The sequence below is a fragment of the Schistocerca piceifrons genome, chromosome 7 (genome assembly GCF_021461385.2).
Source record: "Schistocerca piceifrons isolate TAMUIC-IGC-003096 chromosome 7, iqSchPice1.1, whole genome shotgun sequence".
NCBI classification, from domain to species: domain Eukaryota; kingdom Metazoa; phylum Arthropoda; class Insecta; order Orthoptera; family Acrididae; genus Schistocerca; species Schistocerca piceifrons.
This window is the reverse complement of record NC_060144.1, coordinates 561,852,560-561,878,084: the sequence shown is the minus strand read 5'-3', so window position 1 is coordinate 561,878,084 and position 25,525 is coordinate 561,852,560. Positions and strand designations below refer to the sequence as shown.

Below are 25,525 nucleotides of genomic sequence, written 5' to 3'. Positions count from 1 at the left end.
AAAGTGTTAATGGCTTGATGCACTATTAGCAAAGTCTTAACTAATTCACCTAAACAAACCATAGCCGCACACTGACCATGATCAATTCAGTCACATAGCACTGAATGGTTACAACTATACGTTTATTTAAATATGTGATCAATACAAACCCAAAGTCTTACCAACACAACCTGACAGAAAATAGACATAACATAGCCATAACTAAAAATAATAATGGGTACACTACATCTTTTACTTACATTATACATTCTCAATTTATATTTAGTTGGACAATAATAGGGAAAGGAAGGTAGAGAAGCTTGTGCAAATAACTCAGTAATTACAGAGCCACTTTAACTTGAGAGCAAGGGGAGGTATTTAAACACAATAACATGTTACAAGACAAGTTTCATACCAGTAAGTAAGTAATTGCAAGCAGCAGTCCATCAGGAACATGAGATTATTAAAAGTAAAAGAACAACTAACTTATGATACAAATATCACCTATTAAAAATGTGATGAAAAGGATAGTTGCCACTCACCATATAGTCGAGATGCGGAGTCACAGATAGGCACAACAAAAAGACTGTCAGAAAATGAGCTTTCGCCCAACAACACCTTCAAAGATAGAAAAACACACACACACACACACACACACACACACACACACACACACGCGCGTGTGTGCAACCCACGCATATTCTGAGTCTTTTTGTTGTGCCTACCTGTGACTCAGCATCTCTGCTATATGGTGAGTAGCAACTATCCTTTTCATAATATTGTTACATTCCAGCCTGGATTTTCCATTGTTATATATTGGCTATTATGTCAGAAAACATCAAGAAAGGCACTAGTAATGTTCACAAAAGTAACAATTCAAACTTTCTCCAGCAAATCAGTATAAATGGAATATAATTGGAGTTCAAGACAATGGTGCACATAACAAAGATCCAAATGCCTGTATCAATGGCACTAAATTTCCGATAAGTAAGTTGTGATGATGAAATTCGATCCATTATATGTTTTCAACTATTCAGATGTTGCAACACTCACTTGCTATGTTTATGTAATCATGCTCTACTTCTGAAATGGATTCAGGGTGTAAGTTGGGTTAATTAGATTTGCTGCTAAATCAGTCTGAAAAACCAGCTACTCACAGCAAGGCATCTACATCTACACCCATACTCCGCAAGCCACCTGACGGTGTGTGACGGAGAGTACTTTGAGTACCTTATCAGTTCTCCCTTCTATTCCAGTCTTGTATTGTTCATGGAAAGAAAGATTGTCAGTATGCCTCTGTGTGGGCTCTAATCTCTCCAATTTTATCCTTATGGTCTCTTCGCGAGATATACGTAGGAGGGAGCAATATACTGCTTGACTCCTTGGTGAAGGTATGTTCTCGAAACTTCAACAAAAGCCCGTACCGAGCTACTGAGCGTCTCTCTTGCAGATTCTTCCACTAGAGTTTATCTATCATCTCCATTATGCTTTCGCGATTACTAAATGATCCTGTAACGAAGCGCGCTGCTCTCCATTGGATCTTTTCTATCTCTTCTATCAACCCTATCTGGTACGGATCCCACACCGGTGAGCAGTATTCAAGCAGTTGGCGAACAAGTGTACTGTAACCTACTTCCTTTGTTTTTGGATTGCATACAGTTCCGGATAACATATCAGTGAATTTAAATGCTGCTTTCAAAAAATTTATTTTTTTGAAAATTATTTTCTCTGGCAGAAATTCCATTTTCCTTAATTACTCAGTGAACTATATGCTATTACAAAGGATACTACAAAATTTTTGCATTGTGAATAAGCCACAACCTAATTCTGTTTATCTTCAGACCTGTCCACACATTCACTATAGTCAAAAATTCAATCTTCTCATGAAGGATATATCTTACCAGTTACATAACTAAATGTACGGCTACCTGCCTACTGCAAACATTTAAACTTTATGCCACTTAGTTAGGCAACTTTTGCCTCAATACCACAGCTTATTTACTGAAATTAGCTCCCACTATTCTTCAAGAAGCTGAGTGAAACAGGTTGTTTCTATCACAGAACATCTGACGTGGTCATCACGAATTCACCTGAAAATTCTACAACAGCAGCCAGCAAAGGTAGCCACTAAAGGCTTTCATCCATTCTAGCAGATCTGTTAGTGTCATGAAGCGTCACACTCAACGAAAGGTGAGAGCGAGCAGTTTCGCAATTTTTTTTTTTCTTTTTGCTTCCCTAAGTGCTGACACTGGATCAATTTGCAGAAGAAAAGTCTCGTGAACTTGGTGAACATCATTCAGCCAAATTCCAATTGCTTGGCGTGCTTCTGACGCACGCACACACACACGTGTGCATGCATGGGAAGGGGTAAGGTTTGTGGGTAGAGAGGGTGGGAAAGGGGTAGGGATGGGGAGGTGAGTGGAAAGGAAAGGAGGGGGAAGGGGAAGAGAGAGAGAGATATTCAACTTTGCTCTTTGTAACATTGCTCATTAGCAGAATTTGCTACGTGAAAAAACTCACTACAGGCACTGAAACACACCAGCTACATTGCAGAGTCCTACAAGGACTCCCTGTATGAAGACGCTGGTACATCTGTCACACTTCAAATGACATATCCTTGTATGGACAGAATGGTAGCAGTTTTGTGTACATAAAAGGAATATTCAGCTTTAGGGTGTCCACTCTCAACAAACAGTTAGGTGGAAAAAAGTCCAATTTAAATTACAAGTATGGTTAAATACCATGTGTGCCAAAAATGTGCACAAAAATCTTTGAAGCATCATACGCAAATTTCTTTTCCTACCTCCTAGTTAAATTTCTAGGAAAAAGTAATTTTATGTTTTGTCAACAAACGACAGAAAAAAAGTCGATCTGGGAAGGAGACTAAAGTCAAGATGATGAATGTATGATTGAGGTTCAAGAAGTAGGTTAGTAAATGGTACTTGACATTAGAGAATGACAGTGGAGAAATGAATATGGAACTGATTCTTCTATAAGGTTAACACTTAAACATCTACAAGGTTAACACTCACACATCTAGAAGATGAAGTTCATGCAAGGGTGATGTGTAAAAACTGTAATTTCGCACAGCTACAAACAATGATTCCTCAATGCGCTGCATTCACTACAAAAATTTTCAAAGTAAGGATCACACAAGGGTGATGTAAGTGCTAGTTGAATCACTTAGAAGATAAGCTACTGGCATTATCTTATTATAACACTGCTAAGTGATGACCCAGATAGCAGGGTACAACTCTGTGAATGTGTTACATGATGGCTAAATGTGAACTAGGACGTATGAGTAACATCACTGGGTCAGATGAAGCACAACTCAAAATTAATCATCTTCACTGTGTGCAGTTGACTGGGGATAATCCCCACAATACTGCTGACAAGGTGATGAATTTGCATCCTCCCCTCCCCCACATAACCTCCCAATGCTGCCCCTAACAGCCCTATCCTTTTCCCACCATTTCCGTCCATGCTTCCATAGACAGCACCCTACACCTCTTCCAAACTCCCATTATCCATCCCACTAAATTTGCTGCTCACCTCAGATGCAGTCAGCCATGGCTCCTGGAGATGACATGTTCCAGGTGCGTGCAAGTAGTGCTTGTGTAAATGTGAGTTTTCTACTTCTGGTTAAGAACTTTGTCCAGAAGTTGACTATTTCTAGCATTATTTTCATTATGCCTATGACTCTATACTTCATCTTCCATGTGATCAGTAGCAATCAATCCTTTCCATATTATTGTTCTTCCATCTTGGACTTCCCACTGAGTGAGGCACAATTTAGAATGAGATGCAAGCAGTGTGAGCAAACTCCGACAGAACGCTTTAGCGTGAGTTATAGAATTATTGTGACTTGTACTCAGAAACACACTGAAACTAAAAGTAACCCTTTGAACTTTACTTGTAACCAAAATTTGGAACATTTAGTTTAATCAGAAACTTAATTATCTATGACAGTTCCAAGTGCACATACTTTCTCTGACGCATCCTGTATAATCTATGCTACTATATCAAGATGGACATTGCCCAGCATTGTTACCAAAAATCTCTAATAGTTTTTGACCAATTTACTTTAGATTTTTACATGATACTTTAATAAACATTAAGATGATCATAGGGTACATTAGACAAACTGTTTCTCCCATATAAATTCTTTCTCCTTATATAATTTGGAACAAGACTTCTGTACACAACAATGTGGTGTTTTGTTTTCTTCCTCACAGTCAGTTATAACAGGAAACAGGACAGTTGTATTTATGGTTTTTGTTTAGAATACTATTATGGAATCCGAATCATCCAAACCTTGGTAGCCCTACACATTCGCAGATTAACACTGTGAAATACTGCCATTGAAGGTACTATCCTCAAAGATCAAGTATGTGGAGAATCTCTCTCTCTCTCATATCCCACATAACAATGATACCAACCACAAATTTTAAGCAACTTCAATTTTCAATCTATTTTTCCTACACAATATAATTAAACATGGCTGAAGGTCACAGAGAGGAGTTAAGAGGAGATGGACGGGGGGGGGGGGGGGGGGGGGAGGAGGAGGAGGGGAAATGGACAGAGAGTGGAGGGAGGAAAGGAGGAGATTAGGACAAAAATCCAGTACATATTTAGTAACTGCAAAGCATTGCTAGTTTCACTACTTCAGTACCTCTCTGACAATTACCAACTTTAATTGTATATTAATACAATCTGGCACAGATCTCCTGAAAATTAGTTATAACTGATAATAACTAAATTAAATCAAAATAGCAAAGTTTGAGGCCAGTCAGTATAGTTTTTTTTTTTTTTTATGATAACAGACAAAATTCCCCTTGCCCCCTCAGGTTCTGAGAGACCGTAATGATCACAACAACATAGTTGTAGAAGCTGTAATAAGCAATAAAATCCAAATTCATAAAAAAAATTTTGATAGTCCTCTCTATACCTTGATTTTGTAACTGCCTTGTTTTCATTAGCAAATACTCTGCTGACAGGTTTCTACATATGAAGAACTGTTGCGATTGTGGGAGTAATTAATTTGTTTAGTTAACATGAATTAAGAAACTGGTTTCACAAGGAGGACTGAAGGACAAGGTGATGCACTGGTGTTATGAAAATTATTTTTGAAAGGTAAAATAAATGGAAACTCATCACAAAAATATCTTAGAATGATACAGCAAAAAGTTAAAACTTACCACTGTCATTTATAACCGAGACTACAAACATAATATTTAAATATTAAGATCTTCTGCAATTCTGTGTTTTTTACTGTTGTGATTGAGTCAACAAGTCACTGAAAACAGTTAAAATGTTTATTGTACTTACATAATTTTAAGAAGCATTATTGCCTAAGTATGCCCCAGCTACAAGCAATCATATTGTATGAATTTGTTAAAGAATGCCCTTCCAATTTAATCTCTAGCCAGGGAAATGTAAGTGCAAAATTGAGCAAGCTGGATCAATGTCCAATGGCATAATCTTTTCGTTTCTTTTAACAGTAATGAGCAACAGAAAAGGTTTTCATTAAACAGCAAACTCTAATTTTATCCTGGTCATTTTCTCTGTTTTTTCCTTCTGTCAGCAAGTCATAGGGGATGTAGGATATCCTCACAAACTTCCTTAGTTCAAGTCCACACTTGTGGGACAAATCTAACTCCTACGTAGAAAACACTTTCAAATGTCTGCAAAATGGGTAATGAATAGAGTTAGTTAGTAAAGAAATAATAAATTAAAATGTCATGCTGGATGCCGAAGTTTTACTACAGGAACAATGAAGTGATAAACTGTTTTCCTTTCATTAGTTTGTGAGGCTGTAAGTGAGAAAAAGTTTAGTATAGATTTGAAATTATGTTTAAATTTTGTTGGAAGTCTAAGCGTTTTCATTATCAAACATTAGATGAGTATAGTCCGAGTAATCTGCGATCTGTATTAAGAAAAGTTAGTTCTTCCCACATCACAATGTTTCTGATGTCATATCTCCTGAACTGTGTGTTGTGCAATGATAATTTTGTAGGTGCATTCAGTGGTATAAGTGGATACTATCTTCAAAATGTGTTGCAAATAGCGTTAGCAGTAAAAAGTTAATAAATTAAAAGTCATGCCTGTTGCTGAAGTTTCACTACATGAACAGCAAAAATATCGTGAGCAATAAACTTTTTCCCTTTCATATTCTGTAGAAGGCGTATGTGTGAAAGTTCCGGAAAGATGTACAGTTTATTGGAAGTCGTCAAATGCTCTCATTCTTAAATACAGGACAATTATAATTTCGGTGATTTGTGCACTATGACTAATCCTGCCTCAAGATATACTTGTCTTATTGTGTTAAACCTTTAAACATATGATTATCTCTCTTAATGAGTAGACTACTAAGCATTTTTAATTCTGTTCATAATTATATGAAATATAGAAAAATAAAATTCTTGTTGCCCCTGGAAGCTGCTACATAGGCTACCTGCAACTGGCCACATTGACACTTTTAGGCATTTAGTAATATAGATGATGTGTGCATAATCAGAATACTTCAACAATTTTTGTCCCTTATACCGGGTGAAGCGAAATTCGCACACTCAGGCTTCGCAGTACGACTCCTCACATGCCAGCAATAAAAAAATGTTTCTCACAAAATTTTGTCTGGCGAGTACATCCGGCAGTAAAAGGATGTTAAAGAGTGGCAATCAGGCAACACTATAACCTCATGAATGGTAACTACCTCTGTCAGCACATCTTAGTAGTGCTGTGCAGTTGGTGCAGTGGATAGAGTTTTGGGTTAGCATGCAGGAGGTCGATGGTTTGATCCTGGGTTGGGGCGTATTTTTTATTTGCTAATTTCATTCTGACTATTCATACTATGAATATAATAGTGGGAAACACTCCACGTGGGAAAAATATATCTAAAAACAAAGATGCTGTAACTTACAATAAAAAACACACACACAAATTTCAAGCTTTCGTAAACCAAGGTTGCTTCGTCAGGAAAGAGGGAAGCGGAGGGAAAGACGAAAGGATGTGGGTATTAAGGGAAATGGTGCAAGTAGTTTCACTTTATATTCACCTTCCCCTTTTTACCATAATCTACCATACAATTTTATCCTGCCTGTAAGTCTTTCCGCTCCCGGGATTGGAATGATCTCTTACCCTCTCCCTTAATACCCACATCCTTTCGTCTTTCCCTCTCCTTCCCTCTTTCCTGATGAAGCAACCTTGGGTTGCAAAAGCTTGAAATTTGTGTGTGTGTTTGTGTGTTTTTTATTGTCAGTATCAACATACCAACGCTTTTGTTTGACTATTCATACTGTAATACATACCGTTTCTTAGGTCATTTGTCTCCTAAATTTACAACATTTTGTAACGCCGAACAAAACAAATACTTGGTTAGCCAAATAAGAGATAGACAGTTGAAGCAAATGACCTGTCACAGGACAGAACACAAAAAAACAATATCAATTTCGAGATGCTAAAGATGATAGCACAGTACAATAACACATCTACTTGTCATTTATAATATATGTAATATGATAGCTCAGATGTCGCACATTAGCAACCAGTGAGTCATAATGTCCATATTAATGACCGCATGACCTTCACAACAGAATATGTTGTCTAAAGGACAACGAATGCTCAAAGTGACCTCTCTGCACGTTGAAACATTGCGCAACCCGCTGGATCACACAGCTCTGGACCCTTCGCAGCAAAGCTGCGTCCACAGTAACAAGAGCAGCATGAACGCACGCTACCAATTCTTCCACATTCTTCAGAAGAGTAGAGTAAACATGCTCCTTCAGGTGTACCCACAGGAAGAAATCCAGGGGATTTAAGTCAGGTGAATGTGATGGCCATACAACTTGACCTCCATGTCCGAGCTATTTCCCTGGGTATGTTCTGCCCAAATGCTGTCGCACATTAATTCCAGAGTGTGGAGGTGCACCATCATGTTGGAACCATATCCTCTGCTGAAACATGTAGTGGAACATCATCTAGCACGTCAGGCATATAGTTTGAGAGGAATGCATGATACCTTCGCGCAGTCAACCAGTCAGGCAACATGCAGGGGCCCAAACACCTGTAGCCCAATATTCCAGCCCAGACATTGATACCAAAGTGAACTTGATATCCATGGTTGCGGGTGATGTGTTGGTTAATCTCACACCAATGGTGGGCTTTATGCATATTGAAGACACCCTCACGAGTGAATGCTGCTTCATCCGAACATGTTACGGTGTTCACTAAGTTATCATTGGCTTCCTGTTCTTGTTGAAACCATTCACAGAATTGCATCTGCTGATGGCAACCTGTGGGACGCAGGTGTTGCGCGAAAGCATAGTTTTAGAGGGCGCAAAACTGCTACGGTCATTAGCGCCCGGTCTGTGACTTAGGAAAAGGTAAAAAAAAAAAACGAAAATTGGAAACCAGCAGCAATGTGAACGAAACTCAAAAAATTTGAGAAACTAAAAACAGAAGGAAAGCTCAAAAAACCACTATAGAAGGGGGTTGGTTGTCCCCAAAAAGAGCTTCAAATGACTGACGTCATCTCACTGGCACTAATAAACTCGAGAATGCGATCGGTTGAGCGCGTGTCATCTGCTAAAATGGAAGATATATCAGGCGACAGCTGTAGACAGGCGCGTAACAGAGTAAAATAGGGGCACTCAATTAAAAGTTGTCTTACCGTCCACAGCTGAGAGCAGTGGGGGCAGAGTGGGGGAGGATCGCCACTTAAAAGATGTCAATGGCTAAAAAGACAGTGCCCTATCCAGAGTCTAGTTAAAATTACCTCCTCCCGACGACGCGTTCGGGAAGATGAGGTCCAAGCACAGGGAAGAGCTTTCACATCCCGCAATTTATTATTGGGAAGTGTCGGCCAATGTGCGTGCCATGAAAGAACAACACGACAACATAAAACACTCCGTAGATTGGCGAGGGGAATCGTGCAAATAGCTGGCCGAAGAAGAGAGACTGCAGCCTTGGCCGCTATATAGGCCGCCTCATTTCCACAGAAACCAACATGTCCTGGGATCCAGAGGAACGCCACCGAGACACCCCCCAAGTGGAGCAAGCGTAGGCATTCCTGAATCCGGTGGACCAGTTGGTGGACAGGGTAGAGAGCTTGGAGACTGAGGAGAGAGCTGAGAGAATCTGAACAGATAACATACTGTATCCGTTGATGGCGACGGATGTATTGGACAACCTGGAGAACAGCGTAAAGCTCTGCAGTATAAACCGAACACTGGTCGGGAAGCCGAAATCGATTTTTGGGTGTCTCCAACAATATAGGCACTCCCAACACCAAACGATGTTTTTGAGCCATCAGTGTAAATAAATGTGGCTTCCTTCATTTGTGCACATAGAGCAGAAAATGCCCGACAATATACAAGTGAAGGGGTACCATCATTGGGAAACTGACAAAGGTCACAGAGCAGGCAGGTCCGGGGACGGAGCCAAGGCGGTGCTGTACCCCAAGTTGTCAAGAAAGTTTTAGGAAAGCGGAAGGAAAGAGAATGGAGTAGTTGACGGAAGCGGACTCCTGGTGGTAGTAGGGAGGAAGGGCGGCCTGCATACCCTACATCCAAGGAGGCATCAAAAAAAAGGTCATGGGCCAGATTAGCAGGCATGGAAGACAGATGGCTAGCATAATGACCTAGAAGGACAGCTTGCCGACTGGACAGCGGAGGTTCAGCAGTCTCACCATAAAGGCTTTCCAGAGGGTTGGTGTAAAAAGCTCCAGACACTAAACGTAATCCACGGTGGTGGATAGAGTCAAGACGCCGAAGAATAGACGGCTGAGCAGAGGAGTAAACTATGCTTCCATAGTCCAATTTCGAGCACACCAAGGAGCAATAGAGGCGGAGAAGCACCACTCGGTCTGCTCCCCAGGAGGTACCATTCAGGACATGGAGGGTGTTGAGGGATCGCAGACAGCTAGCCGAAAGATAGGAAATGTGGGAGGACCAGCACAGTTTTCTGTCAAACATAAGACCCAAGAATTTAGCAACGTCTGAAAACGGAAGGTTGACAGGTCCTAGATGTAAGGAAGGTGGAAGAAACTCCGTACGACGCCAAAAATTAACACAAACGGTCTTACTGGGAGAAAAGCGGAAGCCTGTTTCAATGCTCCAAGAGTGGAGGCAATCTAGACAGCCTTGAAGACGTCGTTCAAGAAGGCTGGTCCGTTGAGAGCTGTAGCAGATCGCAAAATCGTCCACAAAGAGGGAGCCTGAGACATCAGGAAGGAGACAATCCATAATTGGATTTATGGCAATGGCAAACAGTACAACACTTAGCACGGAGCCCTGGGGTACCCCGTTTTCTTGGGAGAAAGTACGGGAGAGAGTAGTGTTCACCCGCACTTTAAATGTGCGCTCTACCATAAATTCGCGAAGAAAAAGGGGCAACCGACCGCGAAAGCCCCAAGAGAACTGTGTGCGGCGGATGCCTGTCCTCCAACAGGTATCGTATGCTCTCTCCAGATCAAAAAATATTGCTACTGTTTGGCGTTTCCGGAGAAAATTGTTCATGATATAAGTGGAGAGAGTAACAAGATGGTCAACTGCAGAACGATGCTTTCGGAAACCGCATTGGGCAGATGTTAAAAGCCTGCTGGACTTCAGCCACCAAGCTAAACGGCAATTCACCATACGCTCCAAAACCTTACATACACTACTCGTGAGAGAAATGGGGCGATAGCTAGAGGAGAGATGTTTGTCCTTTCCAGGTTTCGGAACAGGAATGACAATAGCTTCCCGTCATCATCTGGGAAAAGTACTGTCGGTCCAAATTCGATAATAAAGGCAAAGGAGGTAACACAGACTTTGGTATGATAAATGCAGCAACATTTGGATGTGGATACCATCCGGTCCTGGGGCGGAGGAGCGAGAAGAAGAGAGTGCATGTTGGAGTTCCCACGTGGAGAAAACAGTATTGTAGCTTTCGCGATTTTGAGAGGAGAAAGCAAGAGGTCGCACTTCCGCTGCACGTTTCTTTGGGAGAAACGCTGGCGGGTAATTTGAAGAGCTCGAAATCTCAGCAAAGTGTTGACCCAATGAGTTAGAAATTGCGACAGGGTCCACTACTATATCATGCGCGATAGTGAGCCCAGAGACCGGGGAGAACCTAGGCGCACCTCATAACCGTCGAATCCTACTCCAAACTTCCAAGGATGGAGTGAGCTAGTAAAGAAGTCCCAGCTTGCCTTCTTGCTATTGCGGATGACGCGATGGCACCGCGCACGGAACTGCTTATAGCGGATACAGTTGGCCAAAGTAGGATGGTGTCTGAAAACGCAAAGAGCACGTCGCCGCTCACGTATTGCGTCATGGCATGCCTCGTTCCACAAAGGAACTGGGGGGCGCCGGGGCAATTCGGGAGTGCATGGTATTGAACGTTCCGTAGCTGTAAGAATAACGTCTGTAATATGAGTGATCTCATCGTCGACACTAGGAAACTGACGGTCATCGAATGTCGCTAGACACGAAAAAAGTGTCCAATCGGCTTGCGTAAACTTCCAGCATCTCGGGCGCATATATGGCAGTTGTGGCTGCAATCGAAGGACACATGGAAAGTGGTCACTCGAGTGTGTATCAGCAAGGGCGAACCATTCGAAGCGCCGAGCTAGCGGAACAGTACCGACCGAAAGGTCCAAATGAGAGAAATTTGTCGTGGAGGCAGACAAAAATGTAGGGTCCCCAGTGTTGAGGCAAACAAAATCCGCTTGGTGGAAGACGTCTAGCAATAGTGAACCACGCGGACAAGGATGTGGAGATCCCCAAAGCGGGTGGTGGGCATTGAAGTCCCCAACCAGCAAATAGGGGGGTGGAAGCTGACCAAGAAGATGAAGGAGATCAGCTCGTGCCATTGGTGTGGACGATGGAATGTATACAGTACAAAGAGAGAAGGTGTATCCAGAAAGGGAAAGACGGACAGCGACTGCTTGGAAGGAAGTGTTTAAGGGGATTGGGTGATAATGGAGAGTATCGTGGAGAAGAATCATGAGTCCTCCATGTGCTGGAGTGCCTTCAACAGAGGGGAGATCAAATCGGACTGACTGAAAATGGGGGAAAACAAAGTGGTCGTGGGGACGCAGCTTTGTTTCCTGAAGACAGAAGATGACCGGCGAGTAGGATCGTAAGAGGATCATCAATTCACCCCGATTGGCTCGAATGCCGCGGATATTCCAGTGGATAATGGACATAGGGTAGACAGAAAATGGAAGAATGTGACCAAGGTTGCCGTCAACTCAACAACTGCTCAAAGCTTGCGAGCGACAGCGTGGAACGGCACTCAGCCGAAGGCAGAAGATCCTGATCCATGGGTTGTTCAGGAGCAGCTCCTGCCACCAGCGATCAGCCGCCAGCAGTGCGCCTCGGCGACACAGAAGACGGCCGAAGGCGGTTAACGCCAGGTGGTGCTGTAGATGAAACACACCGTGGCGGAGGAGGAGAGGAACTGGGTTTCTTTTTAGCCTTCTTGTAAACACGATGTTTAGATGAAGGAGGTTGTGAAGTTGGGGTACGTAAAAAATCTTCACGATTAGGCTCTTTTTTGGAAGTCCGGGTGTCTGACTTTTGGGCTCGAGATTTAGCAGAACCCGATGAAGGGTGAGCCATAGAGTGCAAAAGTGGGGAGGTCGAACGGGCGATCTTTGCACTGGCCGATCTGACGACCATGTCACTAAAGGTGAGATCACAAGTCTGCGTGGCCACCTCCTCTGTTGGCCGAGGAGAGGCAAGGACAGTGCTGTATTTTCCTGTCTGAGGCACAGTGGGCTTTCGACTGGTGAATAATTTTCGAGCAGCAAAGGTCGACACCTTTTCCTTCACTCTGATTTCCTGAATGAGTTTTTCGTCTTTAAAAATGGGGCAATCTCGAGAGGGAGCAGCGTGGTCACCCATACAGTTGATGCAACGAGGGGATGGAGGTGGACAAGCACCCTCATGGGCATCCTTGCCACACGTAACACATTTGGCCGGGTTGGAACAGGACTGGCTGGTATGATTGAACCGCTGACACCGATAGCAATGCGTAGGGTTTGGGACATAGGGCGAACGGAAATTATCTCAGAGCCTGCTTTTATGTTCGATGGGAGTTGAACTCTGTCAAATATCAAGAAGACAGTACGGGTTGGAACGATGTTCGTGTCAACCCTTTTCATGACTTTATGAACAGCCGTTATGCCCTGGTCAGACAGGTAGTGTTGAATTTCCTCATCAGACAATCCGTCAAGGGAGTGTGTATAAACGACCCCACGTGAGGAATTTAAAGTGCGGTGTGCTTCCACCCGGACAGGGAAGGTGTGTAGCAGTGACATACGCAGCAATTTTTGTGCCTGGAGGACACTGACTGTTTCGGTGCCATTCCGTAATCTGGAAGAAGACTTTACAGGACCTGCAATTGCATCGACACCTTTCTGAATAATGAAAGGGTTGACCGTGGAGAAGTCGTGACCTTCGGCAGACCGAGAAACAACAAGGAACTGTGGCAACGATGGAAGAACTGTCTGTGGCTGAGACTCAGTGACCTTACGCTTGTGAGCAGACATAGTGGAAGACGAGGAAACCATTGCGGAAGTATCCCCCATGATTACTGGCATCTCCTATGGCACGCTCCTCCCTTGTGGGGGCCCTCTCTGAGGGCACTCCCACCTTAGGTGATTGTTCACAACTCAGGACACACCTCCCGACAAACTGACGGAGGGACCAATCGGCACTTTCGGAAGATATCAGCTCGGGTAATCACCCCTCCCTGGGCCCGGCCGTTACCAGGGGGTACGTACGTGTCCTACCTGTCTACCCGGGGTGGGGAATTTCGCATTACCCCGTCACCGGCTATGCATGGAAATGCGTGAGTCGGCCTTCAGACACGCACAGGGAGGAAAAAAGAGAAAGGGAAAACAAAGAAAGGGAAGAAGAGAGATCTCAAACGCCACAGCGGAGAAAAGGGTAAAGAGAAGAGGTAAGGAAAAAAGAAAAACAAAGGAAGGATGAAGACTTGCAAGGAGAGAAAACGAAGAAGGTGTTACATTCTCGAGCGTCCATCTCCGGACGTAGGCACAACACATACTCCCAGAGGGGGAGAAAGGGAAGGAAAGAGGCAGAGGTGGGGAGGGGGGGGGGGGGGCGAAGATGGGGGATGGGGAAGGATGCGGAAATGGAAGGTATGCAGCACGGAAAGGAAGGAGGGCCACATTAGCTTGGGGTCCCGTGCTCGCTACGAAAGCATAGTGATAGGGGTGCAGTCCGTGCTCATGCAGCACATTAACAAACATGCTTTACGAGACACACAGCTACCTTGCTACGCTACGTGTACTTCTCTAAGGTTCTTCATGTGTGACCTCCAGAATAGCTTCCTCAGTATCTGGAGTACGGTAAATTCACGATGGAGGAAGGAGAGAACCTGACTCCCGAATTCGGAGCTCCAAATGACGAAACACATTTTTATCTGGATGGTGTTGACGAGGGTATCTAGGAGCATATTCACGAGCAGCAACACCACACCAGTTATTATATGCACGAAGGACCACAAGCATATCCACATATTTGCCGTTTGTGTACGCCATACATCTGCCACACTGGTTTAGAGGTTTTCAATGAAAAAATTCAATAAGTGTTCACTGGAGACTGTCACGGGTGCCTTACTCTTCTCGCAACTAGTCCCTGTCTGGTTGACAGCGCATACAGTATAAACACATTATCAGTCCTGCACACTGTTCCACCTAGCGTGCATTATCCCTCTGACAGATATTGTTCCGCTTGATTCATCCTGACACTGTTAATTGTGAAATGTTCAGTATCTAATTACACTGTTTGTCTAACGGTAATAGATGTGATACTTCTACAATCCCATCAATAGAATAATAATAATAATAATAATAATAATAATAATAATAATAATGCATTGAGATATGTACTAAACTGCACACGTTTACCAGACTCAACGTTGAAAGGCATATTTAGTGGGATCATGGTGATAACACATACAAATAGTAACCAAGTTTGGACATTATCCTCAAAGCACGTTACTAGTCCTATTGGTAATGTAAGGCCCTAACAAAATGTAAGGGACCTGAATGACACAAGAATAACAGTTGGTACTAATATACAGGACCATTAGAGGAGGGTACAAAGAAAACAGGTTTTGCATTTAATAGATGAAGTGGTGAGTATAAATTCATGCCCCCGATGTGGAAAGGGCTTCTTTCAAAGTTGAACAAACTTCCATTTCTACGATTGTAGTATGTAAGTGCAAATGTTTTGTAAGGGGATCTGCTGCAATTGCTGTTGACGACTAAGATGCCAGACACTTTACCACCTGGACTACATTTACCAAATAAAAAACATGTGCCTCAACCCAGGATCGTACCATCGACCTCCTCCATGCTAACCGAAAACTCTATCCATCGCACCAACTGTACGGCACTACTAATGTTTGCTGACAGAGGTAGTTACCATACATGAGGTTACAGTGTTGCCAGATTGCCACCCTTTAACATCCTTTTTCTGCCGAATGTACTTGCCTGCCGAAATTTTGTGACAAACATTTTTTTATTGTTGACATCTGAGGAGTTGTGCTGCGAAGCCCGAGTGGGCAAATTTCGCTTCACCATGTATATTAGCAAAATTATTGGTTCCTCAAAAATGTGTGTTTATTCCATTTGTTTAAATGGTTTTTTGTTTGCTTTAGAGGGAATTAATAGCATACTCCATCCGTTTAAACTGTTTCAAAAAGCTACCATGTTTATCAGTCATTGCCACAAGACCAATCACCATAGATGCCAGAGCTTTCGCCTCCTCCTGAGGCAGTATTTTTAGAGCCCTACATAAATGAACCTGGTGCATGTATTAGGAACAAGAAAAATGCTGTGGACTGTCCTATGTAATAAATCAACTTTGAATACAATTTTGCAAGTCTTTTTTCCATGTCACGTGACAAAGGACTTAAAGTTTTAATGGACATTGCAAATATATATGTGGTTACAATGGAGATCATAATTAGGATTTGTCTGACATTCACAAACATCTGTGTTACACCTGCATTCTTTTCACTGTCTTATTGCCATGGGCTTCTGTCAACACGTGCAGGGCATCCGGTTGTGACTGCCCAACACCATACAGAATCTGACTTCCCTACATTGTCTAATGGATGAACTGTAACACAAAAACAACCAAATCCTGTTTTGATTATAGTGTCACTACTTCAACTGATTACAGCTACAAACCACTCCCACCCCATGTATGCAGCCTCTGCTGGTGAGTGACAACTGCCAGCAATCAACCTGCCATTAATTTCAGGAACTTTCTGACACAATTCTGATATTTAGACAGTAAAATAGTAAATACCACTATACATACCACTGTATAACTTTATTCCATCTTGGATTTTTGCCGCCATTGGGATCAGTGTGTGTTTCATACACACAGTGGCCAACTCTTAGCCTCACATAAGGATCCATGCGAGTCATTCCATAATTTTTAACTAATTTTGCCTGGAACACACACACAATGAAGTAATTAAATTCCATCAAAAAGCAGGTCTTATAAATATGAAAATCCACAACTAACTAATGTTAGAAGTTGACTTTAGGCTCTGTAATGAAACTACAAAGAGAATGTGCTTAGTTCACAAAATGACTATTGCAAGTGACTGATCAATGACAATGACACTAAGTTTCCACTAATAACTTGATGCAAATTTTTACTAGCCTTTGTGTGGAAAACAAACTGTTTCTTGGATGTACTAGATCCAGTCAACAAAAAATACTGCTTCCTAATTGTTTCATCCAGAACTACACCAAAAATCATACATGTCATTTCATATGTGATATGACTGGCCAACAGATTGTTCACAATATGTTCAGGTATACTCGTATCAGTTGTTAGAGCAATCTTTGCATCTATAGATATTATACCTAGAAGAAGGCACTTTCACTAAAAAGTCTAAAAACTCATGTGAATGAAATTTCTATTTCCAGAACAATGAAGAAAATATTATAAACTCCTTCCTTCATTTCACTCGTAGCTGGAAACAGAGGGGCACTACAAAAATTTTTAGTTTCATTTAGAAACAAAGCAATTTCATCAAACATATGTTGTCATCACAGTGTCGTTGCAAAAATAACTACATGCAAATCAATAATAGTACAGATATGTAGATAACAGTCAACTTGGTTGAATGGTATAAATGTACTATTTCCTAGGGATTACAGAAGTCTCCAATTCCACCTGTCTGCTTTGACCCATGACGTCACCAGTATGGCAGAAATGATCATTCTCAATGTCTCCAATATGGCACCTATGACGTTATTACATAAACAGGACAACAAACATGAAAATACATATAAAACCAACAAACACATCTCCCTCCAAAAATATAATCAAACTAACGGGACCAGCGTGGGAAATTGGGGGTTTCTGGGTGGGGACAAACTAAATATAAACACATACAGACACACACTACAATCCCAAACCACGCAAAATGATGACATAAAAATGCCACCAAATTCCGCTATACTTACAATATGGACAGGATCGGTCACTTCCCTTCATCTACATAGCTCAACCGCAATTGTTGATACCACAAAATAAAAACCAAACACTCCAAAAATTATAATCACACCACAACTATTGATACCACAAAACCAACACCTAAAACAACAAAAATTGCAATCTGACACTTCCCTTGACCTATATAGGTCAACAGCAGCTCCTCCTCTTTCTTTTAGTGTTCAACCCTGAGGTTGGTTTGCAGCAGAGCGCCATTCCTCTCTTCTGTCTGGCTTCCTCTTCATTTCCACGTATGTCTTACATCCAACGTCATTCATGATCTGTTGCACGTATGATAAACCTTGGTCGCCCCCGCCGATTCCTTCCCTCCTTAGCTCCTTCTGCTATTGTCCCAATGATGTTGTGTCGTAGGATGTGCCCTACAAGGTTGTCTCTTCTTGTTTGGATGTGCCTTCACAGAGATCTGGTTTCCTGCACTTTTTTAAGCACTTCTTCATTTGTTACTTTGTCTCTCCAGCTGATCGTCATCATCCTTCTACAGCACCACATCTCCAGGGCCTCTAGCCGTCTTCTCTCTTCTCTTCCAACTGTCCAAGTTTCACATCCATATAGGGCGACAATCCAAACAAAACCTTTCATGATACGTTACCTTACTTTCAGACCGATGTTGTTGCTGGTGAGTAAGTTCCTTCTCTGATAAAATGCAATTTTGGCCTTTTGTATTCTGGTCGCAATTTCTTTCCGGCTTCTACCATCTCTTGTGATTTGGCTTCCCAGGTAAGTAAATTCCTCTATCACTTCCAGCTCCTCTCTTCCAATTTTCATTCTCAGAGTTTCATATTCTGCTCCTGTTCTGCATACCATCACTTTGGTCTTTTTCTTGTTTATTCTCATTCCATACTGATTGCATTGAATTTTTTCCATTGTTCTGAGGACTTCCTCTAGATCTTCTTTTGTCTCCGTGACTATAGCAATATCATCTGCATAACATAGCATGTCTGTCTTCTGCCCATTAATTTTGATTCCCACCTCAATAGTTTCTCGAACTTGGTCTATAGCTTCCTGGATGTAAGCATTGAATATAACAGGAGAGAGAGCACATCCACGTCTTACCCCTTTTCTAATATTTGCTTCTTGTTCATGGTGACAGTTCCTAATCACTACCACCTCATTCCTGTAGAAACTGGGTATCACAGGGGTGTCTTTGTGGTGGTGGTGGTGGTGGTGGTGGTGTGTTGGGGCTTATGGGTGCTCAACATCGAGGTCATCAGCGCCCTGACACACATTAAAAGAAACGAATGTGGACAGACCAAATAAAACTGAAGCACACACTCAAAGAAAGCAGGAAACTTTATTCCACTTTTCCTCAGCACTCTGAACATCTCTTGCCAGATAACGTTATCAAATGCCTTTTCCATGTCTACAAAGGCAATATAAGTTGGTTTATTTTTCTGTAATCGATTTTCGATAACGAGTCTCAGTCCCAGAATCGCCTCTTGTTCCCAATCCCTTTCTAGAACCAAACTGATCTTCACTCATCATATCCTCCACCTTCTCTTCAACTCTCTTCAGAATTATTTTTATGAGAATTTTTGAAGCATGTGATACTAGGCTTAGAGTTCGGTACTGTTCACATTTTGTAGCTGCTGCCTTCTTTGGTATAGGAACAATGATACATTTCTGGAAGTCTGTCGGTATCTCTCCTGTGTTATAAATGGACCTAATAAGTTTAAGCAGCATCATTTTTACGCTGTCACCAGCATTCTTTATTAATTCTGCAAGGATGTCATCAATACCTGTTGCTTTGTTGTCCCGTAGTTCTTTTAGAGCTCTGTCAAATTCTTCTTGCAGAGTGTCATCTCCCTTGTCATCTTCGTCTACTTGCTCTTCTCTTCCTATTACTTCCTCCGAAAGAGGTGTTCCGGCATACAACTCCTCTATGTATTCTTTCCACCTCTTCACCATGTCTTCACCAAACAGCATTTTCCTCTCTTTATTTTCTATTGTGCCTGAGAGTGTCGTTTTACATTTGTTAAAAAATTGATTAGCTGTTCTGTAGGCTAAATCAGTTCTTCCGTTTTGTATATTTTCTTCCACTTCTCTGCACATTTCTTCAAGAAAATTTTCTTTTGCTTTCCTTGCTTCTCTATTAACTAAATTCCTTAGTCTTCTGTATTCAGCTTTTCCTTGTTCATCAGTTGCATTTTGTATAATCTCCTATTTTCTATAAACTCAATAATATCTGCTGTAATCCATTTCCTCTTGTTTTTGGGTTCAGTTCTTCCAACTATCTTTTCTGCTGCTTTGTATATACCAGATTTAATTTGATCCCAGTCTTCATTTACTCCACCATGTTGAAAATTCTTAGCTAATTTATCTGTTTCATGAGGATAGCGCTTTGCCAGTCCCTCAGTTTTCAGTTTTTCTAGCTCCCATTTAAGTTTTACTGGCTGCTTCTTCAAACGTTTGAATCTCAGTGAACTTTTCACCAAGACCAGGTTATGATCACTGCCTATGTCTGCAGATGGATAGCTCCTGCAATCTTTTATCTGGCTCCTAAAACGTGCTTTCACTAGAATGTAATCAATCTGTTGTCTTCTCAGGTCTCCAGGGGCCTTCCATGTGTATCTTCTTCGTTTGTGATGCTGGAAAAGTGTGGTTGCAACAACTAATTGGTTCCTCAAGCAGAACTCAATAAGTCGATCTCCTCTTTCATTTCTTCTTCCAAGTCCATATTTGCCAACAATTCCTTCCTCCAGTTCTTCACCCACAATCGCGTTCCGGTCCCCCCATGGCAATCAAGTTTTCATCTCCCTTAACATTTCTCATCGCACTACTTATTTCTTCGTATATTTCGTCAATGACTGCATCTTCTTCTTTGGATGTTGGCATGTACATTTGTATTATCACAGTGTCCTTTGGTTTAGTATCAAGTTTGACTAGTATTATCTGAGAGCTATATTGCACATCTCCCTTGACACGCGAGCCATAGTTTTTCCTCAGAATTATTCCAACTCCTCCCATCCCTGGTCTATCTTGGTCAGTTCCCGTGTGAATGACTCTGTATTCTCCAGACCAGAAATCACCTGGCTGGGGCCATCTCATCTCGGATATGCCTAGGATATCGATTTCCAGTCATTCCATTTCAAGTTTTACATTTTCTAGTTTGCTACACTGAAGCAGTGTTCTCACATTCCAAGTGGCTATGTTAAAATTGGGATTCTTTTCCTTCACATTGTCTGTATATTTTGCAGTCCCCACCCGGAGATTCGATTGGGGGACTATTTTATCTCCGGAAAATTTTACAGAAGATATTGACATGGTTTACTGCTGATGCTTGGGATAACCATAGTTCTTTAATGTGGTGGTTTCCCATTGTCTTCCACACCCTATGCCGTTGACCATCAGCTGGTTCTTCCGCCCTCGGAAATGATTTCTCATTTCCAGGGCAAGAGGGAGCCCTGTCCAGCAAATACTGGGGTGATGACTTATCCCGGTCGTCCCTCAGTCCCTGTCTACGTTAGCCATCACATGAAGTGACGCTGCCCACACTCTACCGTGTGGAGGTGTAGATCAGGAGCTCACAATACCAAAACACACACAGCTATGACACACTGGAATCCGACACTTCCCTTGAGCTATACAGGTCAACAGCAGCTCATGATACCAAAACACACACAGCTACGAGGAAAAATTGGAATCGGTCACTTCCCATGACCTATATAGCTCAAATACAACTGACGATACCAAAAAAATTGAAATCGAGTCTGTCCCCTATCTATCTATCTATATCCGAATCCCGCTTCAGCTACTGCCGGGTCTGGGTGCTGACGAGTCCTCTCCATTTGGCTCAGTCCTCCCACCACTTTTCTTCCTCCACTTGCTGCCAGGTCACACCTCTCCTTTCAACAGATATTCTCACTCCCATTTTCCAACGTGTTCTTGGGCGCCCTCTAGGTCTTTTCCCATCCATCTTTAGTTCTTCCATAATTTTGGGGAGTCTCTGCCCATGCATCCTCTTAACATGCCCATACCATCTTAATCTCTTTCTTTCAATTTCTTCTCTCATACTTTTTTGTTTGAGGTCCTTTCTAATCTCTACATCCCTTACTCTGTCCATTCTTGTTTTTCCCTTAACTGCTCTGAGAAATTTCATTGCCCCTGCTTGCAGTCTGCTCCAGTCCCTTTCTGTCATTGTCCATGTTTCTCCACCATAGGTGACAATAGGGATGTAATAATTCTTATACATAAGGAGTTTTGCTCTTTCTGAAACTTCATTATTCCAAATCAGATGTTTTATTGTTTGGTAGAAATTGCCTCCCTTCCGTAACCTCCTATTAATTTCGTTAGATATTCTTCCACCCCTAGATATTTCACTCCCTAAATAAGTGAAACTTTCTACCACTTCTCCATTCAAGGTAATATTTCCGTTGATTCCTTTATCCCTTCCAAATACCATTACTTCACTCTTATCTTTATTTATTTTTAATCCATACCTTTTCATTATTTCCTTCCACGCATCAAGCTGTAACTGTACATCTACCTCTTTATCACCCCATATTACCATATCATCTGCAAAAATCATCTTTTTGTCTTTTTCTTTTACTATATCTTTAACTGCCCTATTCATTCCCTCCATCACAACATTAAAAAGCGCAGGAGATAGAATACTTCCTTGCTTAAGTCCTTGTCTTATTTCGAAGTATTCAGAGTTCCCCAATGGTGTTCTAATTCTACAATTGTGACCTCTGTACATTGTCTTTATAACATTAATGTATCCATCTTCTATATCTATCTTCTTCAGTTCGTCCCAGAGTCTTTCCCTGTTAACTGAGTCATATGCCTTTTCTATGTCTATAAAAACCATTATCACTCTCTTGTTATACTCCCAACTTTTTTCCATCAGTTGACAGATAGAAAATATCAGGTCGATCGTGCTCCTTCCTTTCCTAAACCCATGCTGTTCTTCACTCAACTCCTTTTCTATCTTTTCACTTATTCGATTTAGTAAAATTCTTTCAAAAATCTTGGCTGTATGGCTCATGACGGTTATTCCTCTGTAGTTTTTACAAAGTCTTTTATTGCCTTTCTTGAAGATGGGAACAATGTCTCCTGTTCTCCAGTCGTGAGGTATTTTACTATTTCTCCACACGCTTGATAGTGCTCTATACAGCCACTGCATTTCCACTGGACCTGCTGCTCTTATGTCCACTGATACTTCATCAGGTCCTGGGACTTTCCCCCCATTCATCTTCTTCACAGCTTTTTCCATTTCTTCCTGTGTAATTTGTCCTAATTCTGCTTCCCAACTTCTCTCAATTTCTTCATTATTTGTTGTTTCCTCATGTACCTGCTCCTCAGCGTTTAACAGCTTCTTAAAATGTTCTTTCCAGAGATCTTTTATATTCCCTGGATCTTCAATAATGGTACCATCCTCTGTTTCTATCTTTACTGGTACTTCAGACGCCTCCCTTTTATTTTTCATCATTTTATAGAACATTTTCTTATTGCTCTTCACATCTTCTTCAAGTTTTTTTGTAAACTCTTCCCATGCCTTTTTCTTTGCTGTTTCCACCATTTCTTTGCACTACTTCTTTCCCTCTAAATATCTTTTATGGTCTTCATCACTTTTAGTTTTCCACCATTTTCTCCATGCTCCATTTTTTCTTCTAACTGCTTGGATTGTGGTATCATCCCACCAACTTGTCTGTCTTATTTTTTCCTTTCCAGATGTTCTGCCACATACTTTTTGTGCTGCTTCGACTAAAGTGTCTTTGAATAAACTCCATTCTTTTTCTACATCGCAGAAAACTTCTTTTGGAAATTTTTGTGTTATTAATTCTCTGTACTTCTCAGCACATTCACTCTCCTTCAATTTCCAATCCCGTATCCTCATCAGTTTCTTCTGTTTTCTATTTTTCACACACTGATTCATTTTCCATTGCCCCACCAGTAATCTATGGTCTCCATCTGCACTCACACTTGGAATTACCTTCCCATTTGTTACTTTCTCTCCCTATTCCCTATCTACTAGAATATAATCAATTACACTCTTCGTTCTTCCATCCCAACTGTATCTGGTGATAACATGACTTTCTCTCTTCATAAACCAGCTGTTTGCTATTTTCATTCCATTCCTCTGGCACAAATCCAGGAGTCTTTCCCCTTCTTCATTTCTGCCTCCATATCCAAAACATCCCAATACTTGCTCAAATCCCTTTCTGTCTTTGCCTACCTGTGCATTAAAATCTCTCATCACTATATTAGCACTCTCTATATGGTTTTCTAACACATTTTCAAAGTCCATCTTCTCTTCTTCGCTACATCCCACTTGAGGTGCATAAATCTGGATTACTTTTAGTGTTTCTTTTTGGAATCTCAGGTTTAAGATTATGATCCTGTCTGATATACATCTCACATTTTCAATACAGCTTTGTACATTCTTATTCACCATCACTGCCACACCATTTCTTCCACACCTGTTATTGCCACTCCAGTACAGTTTTCCTCCTCCTCTCAAATTCTTCTCACCTTTTCCCTTCCACTTTGTTTCGCTTAATCCCAATATATCCAACTTCCTCTCTATTAATACATCTGTCATTTCTTCCATTTTTCCACTGAGGGTTAATATACTAAGGGTGCCAATATTTAGGTTATTTTTTAGTCCAGTTGGTTTCATCTTCTTGTACTGATGAATATCATCAGGTCTCCCATCATTTGCACCAGTACTTGAAGAAGCAGTGGGGTCAAATCCTAAGTGGTTCGTTCCGAGGCTCGTCTGTGTTTTGAAAGCAATATATGAAGACTTTCCTACTGGCTTGCTAGGCCTAACGCAAGGAAGGATTTTCTGTTGGGGTTGTCTCCCTTAGCCTTTGGAGTTTCTCCTCCACCACAAGGCAGTGGTTCCCTTCTCATTTAATCCCCAGAAAGGAGGGTTGCCTCATCTGCCAGCTACGCCGTTCCGAAGTCTTCCTTCTCCGCCGTGGCTGCCATTAAGGTCTTCACCCGTAACCCTGGGCAAGGGTTCCGTGTTATACCCCACGGGGTTGGGTCCCCTAAGATACATAAATCAACCACAAATGCTGATACCAAAACATCAACCATCAACGCATGCAGCAAATAACGCTGACCCAACAACACACAAAAACCCCAGCGGACATCATAATACACAAACAATAGACCCAAAAACAACTACTTACCACAAAAAAGTTCCGGCACTACAAACTAAGTCAGCCACCCCAATCACACTCACACACACACACACACACACACACACACACACACACACACCAAAACAAACCCCCAACTCGCATACTCGCATATTCTGCTTGCATACGCCGCATTTCACTACCTCTGCCACAAGCCCAAAAAGTTTCAGAAACTTAATGACAGACAGCATATTTTCTCCCATTTCAGCACAAGGACGTGAACTATTAAACTTAGAAGTCATATCCATACCTAACAAAAGAAGCCACAAACTGGATTAAATTACTTACCACGCGACAAACAGCAAACCAATAACATCAAACGACACCACAATAACAAACACAACGGAAACTTAATTCTTAACTCAACGAAACTAAGTTCTGTTCTTCTATAACAGTCACAACCGATAAATGCACACTTCAACCACAGACACCCAAATGAACCCAATACACCACATAACACACGGACCATACATCCACCACCAGAGGACATCACCAAGCGCAACAAGACGGCATCTACAAACACAACACACTCATAAACTAAACTCAGCACCATCATGACATCACACACCAGAACATCCTTATGTCACGGGTCAAAGCCAATGGGTGGGATCGGACACCTCCGTTGACCCATTTCCTGACCCTACTGTGATGGGAGAGTACTTCCGAGTCAAACTTAGAAAAACATGCTCAGTAGTTACCTATCCAAAGTCTGTTTTCATAGAATGGATTAAACACAAATTTAGATACGGATTAAAATAATTAACAGTGACTGATAAATGTTGTTTTGCCCTCTACAGAAAATAATTGCAACCCCATCCTGATCATGATCTGGCCCAGATCCTA

The 25,525-nt window shown here is 41.7% G+C and overlaps 1 protein-coding gene across 1 annotated transcript in view; it reads right to left on the bottom strand.

Annotated features, from left to right (window-relative positions):
* Positions 1 to 25,525, bottom strand: part of LOC124804879 (toll-interacting protein-like) — a 59,953-nt gene that overhangs the window by 17,587 nt on the left and 16,841 nt on the right. Inside the window, exon 3 of the mRNA XM_047265244.1 lies at positions 16,323 to 16,456. Within this exon, the coding sequence (XP_047121200.1) occupies positions 16,323 to 16,456 (134 nt within the window). The remainder of the gene's footprint in view (positions 1 to 16,322; positions 16,457 to 25,525) is intronic.